The following is a 12,726-nucleotide window of genomic DNA, read 5'->3' as shown; positions in this document are numbered from 1 at the left end:
ATATCTCTCATGAACCTAGAATCCAAGAACCAAACTTACAGTGAATGACATTAAAACTTTGTATGAACCACACACTATGTTTATTAATGGTGGTAATTGCAAGAGTCCATGGATTCCCTTACAATGGATCTATTCCATAGCACTGGAGGCAACTTCTTAGAAAAGCTAACCACTTAGTCCTATTTCTTGGGAACTTTGAGCAGATTTGCTCTTTTTCTGCTCTAATGAAACAAAACCTTCCTCTGTTGTTTCTCACTACGGCCCCAACCTCAAAAATCTGGTTTTGTCCATGTTTTCTTTTCCACTATAATCTAAACCACTTCAAGAAATAAGACACCAAAAAAGACACACAATATTCTAATTCCCACCATAAATTGCTCCAATTGTTTAACAATACATTTCTTTTATCTACTTTATTTCTGTAAATTCAAAATCTTGGCGCACATGAAACAGCCAACTTTATTTCATTTTTAAAATTCATTCATGGGATATGGGCATCACCGGCTAGTCTAGCATTTATTGGCCAGCCATAATTGTACAGAGGGCTGTTAAGTGCCAACTATGTTGTCCAGTATCTGGAATCACATATCGGGCAGGCCAGGTAAAGACAGCATATTTGTTTCTCCAAAAGGAAATGAATGAAGCAGATGGGTTTGTACAATGATTGACAATAGCTGCCATTCACATTATTGCTGCTTTGTACTGAATTCAACTTTCAATCTCAATCCTGGCGGGATCTGAACCTATGTCACAGAACATTAGCCTGGATTGTTAGTCTAATAATTATACCACTACACCATTACTTCCGTCATTGCAAGTAATTTCCAATTTTATTTGTCTTTATTATCAGGGTTGCGGAGTTAACTGGATATGAACCTCAGGATCTGATAGAAAGGACATTGTATCATCACGTGCATGGGTGTGATGTTTTCCATTTAAGATATGCACATCACCTCTGTGAGTAACAAGCTGCTCACCTGAAATGGTACTCATTCAAGAACACTTCATGCAGATCAATTATTACACATGGCATATCAGTTAAAACTACTTCATTTAATCTAGCCTATGCTTCTAGATTTGTAGCTGATAGGATGATTTGACTGCGGATTATCACTCAATTGTTGACAGTAATCATGGCATAGCTATCGATATTCAACATTATTACTCTTCAAGAACAGAAGTAGTTAGCAATGTGGATATGTTGGGCATATTATAGTTCGTTGTCATTAAGAAATGAAGTCTGAACAAAATAATCATGACTCTCACTGTATATGTTCTGAAAATAACGTAATGAAAAAAAACATTTCAGGCATGTGTCATAAAACATATGCTAAACATATCAAGTTCCTCCCCAATCCAATCATCTTTTGGTGAGAAACCAAAAGAATAGGCTAAGCCTCATAACACAGAATAGCTCATTGGAAAAAAATACAATGTATGAGGCAAATCAGCAAGTAGTTTTTGGAACTGGCTCAACTTACAATTAAAAAGTTTGAAGTTTGTATTTGGCGTGTATTTGTGATTGTATGGTAGACTGGCACTTTAAGAGTCTGATCATGTGACATAATTATTACATTATCAGCAATTTAGGAGGACAAACAGCTCTCTCTCCTTCTCTAATTTTGCTGCCTGTAGAGTGAACACCTCCACAATAAAGCTCCCTCTGTTAACACTTCTGCCTCCTGATCCTTCTTGGAACATAACAGTGGGACTGAGAAAACCTAATTCAGTTAAGGAATTCCACAATTTTGGGGTCTTAGAATCATACAACCATACAGCATGGAAACAGACCCTTCAGTCCAACCAGTCCATGCCAAGCATAATCCCAAACTAAACGAGTCCATTCTGCCTGCTCATGGCCCATATCCCTCCAAACCTTTCCTATTCATGTATCCATTGAAATGTCTTTAAATGTTGTAATTTTACCTGCATCTACCACTTCCACAGGAAGTTTATTTCACACGCGAAACACTCTCTGTGACATGCAAACCACCCTCTTTTAAATGATTGCATTAGAATAGACAGCAAATCATGAGTATTTAAACCAACGCTATAAATGTTTCTCGGATAAGGACGAGTTCTTTTAAATAATCGGTGACTTTACTTTAGAAGGATTAGCATCTCTGTTAAATCATAGAATCCCTGCAGTGTGGAAGCCAGCCATTCAGCCGATCAAGTCCGTACTGATACTCCAAAGAGCATCTCATCCAGACTCCTACCCTATGCCTGTAACCCCATGGCTGATCCACCTAGCCTGCATATCTTTGGACTGTGGAAAGAAACCCAAGCAGATACAGGGAGAGTGTACAAATTCCACACAGACAGTTGCCTAAGGCTGGAATTGAGCCTGCATCTCTGGTGCTGTGAGGCAGCAGTGCTAACCACTGAGCCACCATGCCACCCCACAATGTACTGACAGAAGAAAGATTGATGAATATATAAAGCATAAATCAGTTAATACTGGTAACAGTATTTTTTAAATTAATAATATGGTTTCAAGTAGTCATATGTTTCAAAATGTTGTGCAATTTGAGGAAATGTTGCAAAATGTTTTAATATTCATCTGAAATAATGCTGGAAAAATACCAAGTAATTTTGTTTTTAATTATTCTGGAAGTGCTGGTCAAAGGACAAGTCACAACAAAGTACTACAGACTGCTGTCAAAACATGGAGGCTGGGTGTGGGTTCAGAGCTATGCTACCATTGTTCATAATAGTCGTTCATCCAGACCCCATTGCATTGTGAGCGTCAATTATGTCCTAACGTAAGTATATACATACATGTGTTCATTGACAAAAAGTTGTAATAGCATATGAAAGAAGTAGGATGTGTAAGAAAATCCAGAACTTGAAACGGTCAATCAAATTCACTAAATATACAATTTCCTGTTAAATTATTCTGTCATGAATTCCTTCCTAACCTATCTGTTGATATTTTTACACTTGAAAATGTTACTTTCCCCATTATTGTAAAGCACCAGTTATTGTTGTTGAACGTACATGGAAAATGCTGGAGAAATTCAGCAGGTCTGGCAGCATCTGTGGGGTGAGACATTCAGAAGAAGTTATACCGGACTTGAAATGTTAACTCTGTTTCTCCCTCTGCGGATGCTGCCAGACTTGTTCTGTTTCCCCAGAATTCTCTGCGTTTGTTTCAGATTTCCAGGTTCTGCAGTGTTTTTCATTTAATCTTGTTAAATGTCTTTATAATTCTTAATTCCGTTCTGGACATATAACATCAATCGATACTATTATGTAATTTTTAAAAAACGAAATAGGCATTTCCAATCAGCATATCCTAAAACATCAGGTAAAAATGATCAGTGGTGTGGCATTTTACTGAAAACCATCTGTTTTAATCTTAAAGTAGATTGTAGATTCTAGACAGACTGTGGAAATCAGGTTTGTTCTCCTTAGAGTGTAGAATGTTGAGCAGCTTCAATAATAACTTCCAAAAGGGAATTGGACAAATAACACTTTACAGATAAACGAACAATTTTCATGCCATAGAGAAAAATTGAGAAGTGGATGAATTGAATAGCTCTTTCAAATAGCTGGAATAGATATGGTGGACCAAATGATCTCCTCCTGTGCTGCCAGCTTGTATGAAAATTGTATGATTGTATGAATTTGGTACGCCTTCAATGTGACATGATTTCTGCACACTAGAGAAATCCAAACCCTTTCCTTGCCCAATTTTCTAACCTCTAGCTCTGTTAAGTATTTTTACTGGCTCGCTGACCTCTACCTAGGAGTCTAGCAGGAGAAAGGGCACAAGTTTAGGTCCTTAAGCATCAAAAGCCTCAGAACTACTTGGAAATGGAATTTGCTTTGGAAAATCTGCTGTAGTAGGTGCAAGATGCAAACCAAGATGGTTAATTGAAATGGCAGTAAACTGGAAGGTGGGGGTTATTCCTCTGGACAGAATGGAGGTGTTCTACTAAGCAGTCAACCAGTCTCCATTTGGTCTCAATAATGTAAAGGATTTGGAGATGCCGGTGTTGGACTGGGATGTACAAAGTTAAAAATCACACAACACCAGATTATAGTCCAACAGGTTTAATTGGAAGCACTAGCTTTCTGAGCACTGCTCCTTCATCAGGTGGTTGTGGAGGACACAATTGTAAGACACAGAATTTATAGCAAAAGTTTACAGTGTGATGTAACTGAAATTATACATTGAAAAATACCTTGATTGTTTGTTAAGTCTCTCATCTGTTAGAATGACCATGATAGTTTCACTTCTTTCATATGTAAATCACAAAGCCTTTTTTTAGTATTTTAAAAAGAGTTTTGTGATTTACATATGAAAGAAGTGAAACTAACATGGTCATTCTAACAGATGAGAGACTTAGCAAACAATCAAGGTATTTTTCAATGTATAATTTCAGTTACATCACATTGTAAACTTTTGCTATAAATTCTGTGTCTTACAATTGTGTCCTCCACAACCACCTGATGAAGGAGCAGTGCTCCAAAAGCTAGTGCTTCCAATTAAACCTGTTGGACTATAACCTGGTGTAATGTAAAGGAGACCGCATTGTGAGTAGCAAATACAGGAGACTACATTGAAAGAAGTACAAGTAAAGCACTATACCACCTTGAATGTGTGTTTGGGGCATTGGACAATGAGGAGGTGAATGGTCAAGTGTTACACATTATGCAATTGCATGGATGATGAAGAAGTGTTTGGAGGGATGAAGGGGTGACGAGGGTGTTGCAAATAGAAAGGTCTCTGGAGAACACTGACAGTGGAGGGAGGGAAAGGTGTTTGATGCTGGCATCCCACTGGAAGGGGCAGAAATGATTGAGGATAATTCTTTGAATGCGGAGGCTGGTAGGATGGTAAGTGAGGAGAAGGAGAACCCTATAATCATTATGGAAGGGAAGGAAGGAGATGTGGACAGAAATGCGGGAAATAGGTGGGACATAGGTGAGGGACCTGTCAGCGACAGTGGTGAGGAATCTTCGGTTGAGGATAAAGGAGATTATGTTGGAGGACCCCAACGGATGGTAGCATAATCAGAACACATGATGAAGCTGGAGAAACTGGGAAATGCAATGGAATCTTGCTGGAAGCCGGATGTGAGGATGAATAGCCAAGATAACTGTGGGAATCAGTGGGTTTGTAATGGATATTGGTGGGCAATCTATCTCAGAAATGGAAACAATGAAGTCAAGAAAGGGAAGGGAAAATTCAGAGTTGGACCAGGTGAAGGTGAGAGAAGGATAGAAATTGAAAGTAAAACTGTAGATTTTTCCAATTACGAATTACAGCATGGAGCAAAACACCGATGTATCAAAGAAAGAGTTGTGTATAGGAATCTCAGGAATATTCCACATCCCCCACAAGGAGACAGGCATAGCTGGAAACCATAAGGGTATCCACAGTCTTTGACTTGAACGAAGTGAGATGAGTTAAAGGAAAACTTGGTCAAAGTGAGAACAAGCTCAGCCAGGTGAAGGAGGGTGGATCAGAGCTGTTGAAACCCCTTTTTGAGGAAAAGTGGAGATCCTTCCGATGGATGGATGCATGGAGAGATTGCATATCCATGCCGAAGAGGAGGTAGCTAGGGCCAGAAAACTGGAAATTGCAGAATCACTCTTGTAAGTGGGGAGAGACTGAAAAAAGAGGGAAATGTAGAGTCAAGATAAGAAGAACTAAGTTGAATGGGATATGAACAAACTGGGGCAGTCTCATTTGCGAATTTTGGGAAGCAATTAGAAATGGGCTATGGGAAGTGTGAGATGGGAAATTATGGAATGGAGATCTCCAGAGGAGATGAGTTCAGTGACAGTCCAGGAACTAAGAGCTTGATGTTCAGTGGTGGCACAGACTGTTTAATGCAAAAGGTATTGAGGGAAGCATAATGTAAAAAATTAGTTGAACTCAATGTTAATTAACATCTGGTTCTATTTGGATGTAAAATATTCATTCACAGAGTGATAACTTGCACTGAGTTGGTGGTAAGGTGATAGTAGAGAGATGGTTGAGTTAGATAATAACATGAATTAGAAATTCATCTTTTAATATTAAGGATTAAAATTCAATCTACACTGATTGAAATAGCTTTCCAATAAAGAAAGCTTGGGTAGCATCAGTTAGATTCAAAACCGAGTCAATATTACCTGAGCAATTTTAGTCAGGTTATTGATATATCGGTTGAGCCTGGGAAATGGAGAATCTCTCTGATGTACATATCACTATGAAATAAACAGTAAACCAGTCAAGTCCCACTACATATGTAGTATCATGACAACATAATAATGGTCTTTCCTCCAAACAATTGTGCTGAAAATCTAAAAGCAAAGAAATGCTGGTGTTATAATAAAGCCAAAGAAATAACCCACCCCAGAAAGGACAACAGAAATTATGGAAACAGCGGAATTAAAATGGAGACTTTTTTCCAGAAAACATGAAAAATATCACTGAGCAACTTATGGTAGCCTCAGGCCACACATTTCAAAGAATTGCCACACAAAACATGCTGGAAGAAATGTAGTACAATTGTTTCCATGCTGTTTGGCTTCTTCCCCTCCTGAACAATGATTCGATAAAGTCAAAGGTGGATCACAATCTTTGGAAGGAGATGGCTGCTCACGTGAATTACAATAGTGTCTGCACTTCATTGGCTGTAAAGCATTTTAGGATGTCTTGAGTTGTGAATGGTGCTATATAAATATAAGCTCTGTCTTTCTATGAATGACAGACTGGCAAGGTAAGGGTCCATGGGGTAACTTCATAACTATTTGATATAACACTCTATCTATTAAACTCATGGACTGTTCTCTACTAGTGACCAATTGTTATAATGTTTAACTAGGTTTTTACGGTTGTCTATTCGACTGCACTTTTCAATGTATGTCATCTCCTATTGCTAGTAAAATTCAGTTAAAACCCTCAACTGTAGAACTCTGTTTCTTCAGATACAGCACTTTCGTGATGCACTTTCACATCTTCCCAACACTTAAGGATAGCGCTATGATATAAAGGTTTTATTAGACACAATGACAATAACAGCTTAATGCCAGTTCCACCAAAAGAATCTAAACATTGTTCCTCAACATTCAATATCATTACCATTGCTGAATAATGCAATAACTGCATTCTGCAATTCTGGCAGTTACCATTGATTAGGAACTGAACTGGACCAACCGTGTAAATACTGTGGCTATAAGTGCAGGTCAGATGTTAAATATTCTGAGGAGAATAATTCACATCCTGACTCCTCAAAGTCTGTCCACCATCTACAAGGCACAAGTCAGGAGTGTGATGGACTATTCTCCAGTTGCTTGGATGAGTGCAACTCTAACAACAGTCATTGGAATCTATGACAGAATAAAAGGCTTGATAGTGTCCCATCTGACCACAATTCCCTCCACCACAATGCATAGTAGCTGCACAGTAAGCCATCAACAAGACACACAGGAACAATTCTACAAAATTTCTTAGGCAGCGGTTCTAAATCTACAACCTTAACCATTTAGAAGGACAAGAGCAACAGATAAATGGGAACACCACAACTTGCAAATTCCCCTCCAAGCCATATACTGGCCCAACTTGACACTGAATAATCACTTCTTCATTGTTGCTGGTTCAGAATTCTGGAACTCCCTCCCTAACAGTATTGTTGGTGTGTCTGTATCACATGAACCACAATGGTTGAAGAAGACAGCTCACCAAGACCTTCTCAAGGGCAATTAATGACAGACAGGAAATTGTGGCCCAGCCTGTAATGGCCAAATCTCATGAATGAAAAACAAAGTTGCTCTGCTTCTGTTAACAAGAGTACTTCAGGAGAAAAGGGTACAGGAAGTGAACTGTATAAGCTGCACTTTTGAGAAGTTGGATCTCCAAATACAGAAAGGATGGTTTGAAGAGAAATCACAAAATAGGACAGTAGAGGTGACTCACCCCTCATTTAGAATCACACATATCCTCCTTTTAGTTTCCACCAGACTGAATTATGTGGTCACTGACAGTGAAGCACACTTTGAACTTCAGGTCCATGTCACTGGGATATTTGAAGACCATCTGGGTGACAAAAGAAGATGTTCTCCTTCCATCAGGATCAATTATATGCCTCTTGGAATGTTGCATCATTCAAGTGCACCTTGGAATTAAACCATCCAACCAAGGCATTCAAAAGTTGAACTTGAGGAGAGCATACCGGGTGAAGCAAAATAGCATCAGTGACAGACAGTGACATGCGAGGAGCAGAAAAAAACATTGAGAAGGTAAGATTAATGAAGGTATGGGTCCTGATCTCACAAGCAGTGTTTAGGTGATGGATGTTTTGGGACCAAAATTATTAGCACCTGTATTGCTACTTCATTTATCAGTTTTTATAATTTGACCGGTTATTGCAAGATATTCCACAACCTACACTCCAATATTTTGGTTCTGAAACTGCTGGCTATCTTGGATCATGTAGAAGCTGTAGAGCCATCAGTGGTGGAGCCTTCACAATGATGTCTCAATGTTCTGAACCCTTTAACTCTGGTACTTAGATGTGGGTTCTTCGATGTCCTACAAAGTAACAGCAGAATGATCTGTGATATTTTAATGAACCTGAGTAACTCCCAACTATCAAGACAATGGAAATGCTGCTTTCCCTTATCTCTAGTGTGTTCAGGGGCTTGTCTTGTGGAGACATGAAGCTCACTGTACATAAACGTCCCTCGTGTAGGAGGTTACTGCATATACACCATCATTCGATTCCAGCCTTGGGTGACTGTCTGTGTGGAGTTTGCACATTCTTCCTGTGACTGCATGGGTTTCCTCCGGGTGCTCCTGTTTCCTCCCACAGTCACAAAGATGTGCAGGTCAGGTGAATTGGCAATGCTAAATTGCCCATAGTGTTATGTGCATTAGTCAGAGGGAAATGGGTCTGGGTGGATTACTATTTGGAGGGTTGGTGTGGACTGGTTGGGCCAAAGGACATGTTTCCACACTGTAGGGAATCTAATCTAATCTAATCTAAGCTAAACCAGAGTTCCTTTGTGTGGCTCTGCTCCCCAGACCTACACCTACTGATTCTGAAAGCAAGAAGTTAAAAAGAATGATGGACTAGACACTTGCACCTATGTAGCACCAAATCAAACCATGGATGTTCTCAAGATATCCCAAGTCACTTTTCAACACATGATGAGCAGAAGGCAGTGACAGCTATTGATGTTGTTCTTGGTGCTGCTGACACTTAGTGGTCGATGCTGCTTTTGCAGCTCCTGTTTTTCATCAGAGATACGAGGTTGAATTGCATAAGTTACTCCATTCTGTTAAAGGATGACAGCAGAGAAGTGTTGAATGAAGCACAAGACAAGTCAACTAATTAGGTTCCAAGAAGTTAGCAATGACCAGCCGGTGACATTCACCAAGGCTCCTTCGATAGCACCTTCTGAACACATGATCACTACTACCTGGAAGGACAAGAGCAGCAGATGCATGGAAACATCACAACCTGTAAACTCCCTTCCAAGCCACTTACCATCCTGACTTGGAAATGTATCACCATTCCTTCACTGTTGCTATGTCAAACCCTGGAATTCTCTTGCTAACAACATGGTGAGTCTACCTACAACACGCGGATTGCAATGGTTCAAGAAAGCAGCTCACCGTCATCTTCTCAAGGACAACCAGGAATGGGAATAAATACGGCCCAATCACCGATGCCAATAACCCATGAATGAATGAATTTAAAAAATGATCTTTTGAGAAGGACTGCTGTGAGTAGCAGCCTCAGACCTGGCTGGATATCTTCTATTCAAAGCCCTCCCAGCCTGCCAGTTCCTCAGAAGCAATATACTTGTTTCAGTGACCCTAGTGGGTTGTTGATCGTTGAGGAAACCAATGCACTGGCTGTTAAAGCAGAATAGTTCGGTAACACTATAGGTAAAGACCAGGTTGAATATTATAATAAGGTACCTAATAGCTCCAAGGTAGTTTCCTGCTCACCTGCAACTCTATGCAGATAAAATAAAATCAGAAATTGCTGTAGAAACTCAGCAGCTCTGATAGCATCTGTTGAGAGAAAGCAGGGTTAATGTTTTTTGAGTCCAGTCACCCTTCTTCAGAACTGACAGTAGCTAAGAAAAGGTGGTGTATATGCTGAGGACAAGATGGGAGGGTGGAAGGAAGGAATGAAAGAGAGAGAGAGAGAAATAGTCAGGGAGACAAAAGGATGGATAATATTTTACTAGGGAGAAAGAAAAACTGATAATGGGAACCATAAGTAGGTGAAAACGGGTTGGCCATGTGATGACAGGGACGGGGTATGGGGGTGGGTAAAGGACAGGGAAGAAGGTGTTCAGGCCTGAAAATTATTGAACTTAATATTGAGTCCTGATGCTGCGGGGTTCCCAAGAAGTAAATGAAATGCTGTTCTTCCAGCTTGTGCTGAGTTTCACTGGGCCAATGCAGCAAGCCTGCACTGAAAGGCCTGGACTCAAGTCCCACCAGCTCCATAGCATGTGTCATCGTATGTCTGAACAGGCCAATTTAATAAAATCTACAGTACTATTACTATGCAGCTGTATTACTCATCTTTTCATTAACTATACCAATTAAGTGTTTTACCTAGTGTTTGAGAAATGTTGTTAGATTATGTTTCATGATAAGTTGTTATTTCCCACTCCTGCAAGTGAAACTGCATTTAACAAAATGTAATATTTTAAATCATCTGGAATCACAAATAATGAGTGTAAGACAAAGCCATTAAAAGCTTTTCTTGATAAGATAATACAACTCATCAAGCTTTATTTTCTGTGAATTCACAGTCTTGTGATTTTACGCAGCAGGAAATAAAACAAGTCATCTCCTCAACAGGCAGTTCCTGCTGAACATCAAAGTGCAATAAATTTTCAGTTTAATTTTTTTTAATATGCAAAAACGGGCTTTGTGAGCACTCTTGATCTGATGAAATCAATAGTACACCAGGCACATTCCAGATGTCTGACAGGCAGTCCTGGTCAAAAGGAAATGACCATGACAAGTCTATCAGCTGGTGCCTGACAAAGAGACAGATTGGGATATTAAGCGGATATACAGCTGGCAATTACTTACAGTTAATACTGCTGTTTGAACACTTGTGGATTTAATTTCCTTCATGAGCTATTTTCAAAGACAAAGTCAATGAATTTGTATTAAATGGTCACTGGATTTTTAAGATTATTTTGGATAATCTAATATTTAATGCTGTTTTAAAATTATCACCACATATTAGAATGCTATTGAATCTTATGTTGCAGGGACATTGAATACAAAGAGCTACAACTGTCACTGGACCAGACTACAGCCACCAAGTCCTCATTCCCATATAAGATGCTGCTGCCTACCTCACATGAAAGCCAAAAACAACTGAAGCCCAAAATTGCCAAGTTGAAATCAAAACTAAAGACATCTCCTTATCCGCAGGTGCATATTATGGAATATTATGACCCTGACCCATTTGTGCAGATATGGTAGGATGTTGAAGAATTGAGCTTGCTATGCATAAAGTACAAAAATTAATGTCTGCATGTATTCACAGCATAGTTGTGAAGGAGAGGTCTGGAACAGAGGGCAGATGTTTTCTTATAGGAAGGGTCACCATGAGTTACTCTGGCCCATTTCCTAGCAGCATGTCCCACTGGAATGTGGTGTGGTGCAAATTGAAGGATGTGATGAAAAAAAGCAGATGAGCTGATTGTGGGCCTCTCTGGCAAAGCCTTTCTTGATTAAAGCAATAGGAAGTGTACAAAAATCATCCAGGATGACTCATTTGACTTTTACTTACTCCCTATGGGGATGCACTTGGCTTGTATTTTCTACTTCTCACTGACAGCCTGGCCGAGGGCAAGAACTGTGGAGAGTAATAAGCCCAAACCTACATCTGACCATATTAGAACACGATACACAAAGGGCTATTGCCACGCACAGTGCTGTTTTACAGTAGCATGAGATATCCAAACCAGCACATACTGAATTCTTTATTACATATTCAAACATGAATTTAGAGATGGAAATGACATCTGCAAGATTTTGACTACATGTTTACTTTTAAATTCTCATTGCTTTTCAGCTCAGTAATAATTCCGGAGAGTCAAATAAGGGAAGCACTGTATATGCATCTCTTAATGAAAAACTATTTCCAATTTATAGTCATACATTGGACTTCCACTTAATGTAAAATTAAATACTTAATGGTTTGAGAACTGAACTGAAAAGTAGCCTAGTTCTTTTTCAGTAACTCTTCCAAACTGACCATTTTAAGTTTCTGATACTTATTGTCATTTTTATGCTCCTCGCCAGAAGACAGTAAACTCATTTACAGCAAGTGTCCTACTCTATTTCATCTAAATGTCCATCGTCTACTGGTGTGTACTGGTGTGTACTGGCAGGCTGCAGGCTTTTGAACCATAGAGAGATTAGATTAGAGACTGGAATTATTTTTAATCGAAAGAGCAGGCACTACATTTTGCAATGTAGTTCATTGGATAGTATAAAGGAACTTGAACCCTGGATGATATTTGTTCTTTTCAGTCCTGGAGGCAGTTAGCAGCACTCCACTCATGTTGCATCTGAAAACTTCCAAGTAAAACCTGGAGAGTCTGAAACTCCTGGTGTTTGTTTATTAACTAGTGAGCTGTCATGATCTGGAAAGTACCACCAGAAAGGATGGTGTAAGCTGATTCAGTAATAACTTTCAAATGAAATTGCATAAGCAACTTGAAGGGGAAACATATGCA

General features: G+C 39.3%; 1 protein-coding gene across 1 annotated transcript in view; it reads left to right on the top strand.

Moving 5' to 3' along the window:
• The window catches only part of sim2 (SIM bHLH transcription factor 2), a 93,892-nt gene that overhangs the window by 70,385 nt on the left and 10,781 nt on the right, over positions 1-12,726 (top strand). The window contains exons 7-9 of the mRNA XM_043701233.2: positions 851-957; positions 2,618-2,765; positions 11,248-11,413. Of these exons, the coding sequence (XP_043557168.2) occupies positions 851-957; positions 2,618-2,765; positions 11,248-11,413 (421 nt within the window). The remainder of the gene's footprint in view (positions 1-850; positions 958-2,617; positions 2,766-11,247; positions 11,414-12,726) is intronic.

The sequence above is a fragment of the Chiloscyllium plagiosum genome, unplaced genomic scaffold (assembly GCF_037043375.1).
Source record: "Chiloscyllium plagiosum isolate Xiang-an unplaced genomic scaffold, Cpla_swu_hap1 HiC_scaffold_12, whole genome shotgun sequence".
NCBI classification, from domain to species: Eukaryota; Metazoa; Chordata; class Chondrichthyes; order Orectolobiformes; family Hemiscylliidae; genus Chiloscyllium; species Chiloscyllium plagiosum.
The sequence above is the reverse complement of the archived record's forward strand: the minus strand, read 5'-3'. Positions and strand labels throughout refer to the sequence as shown.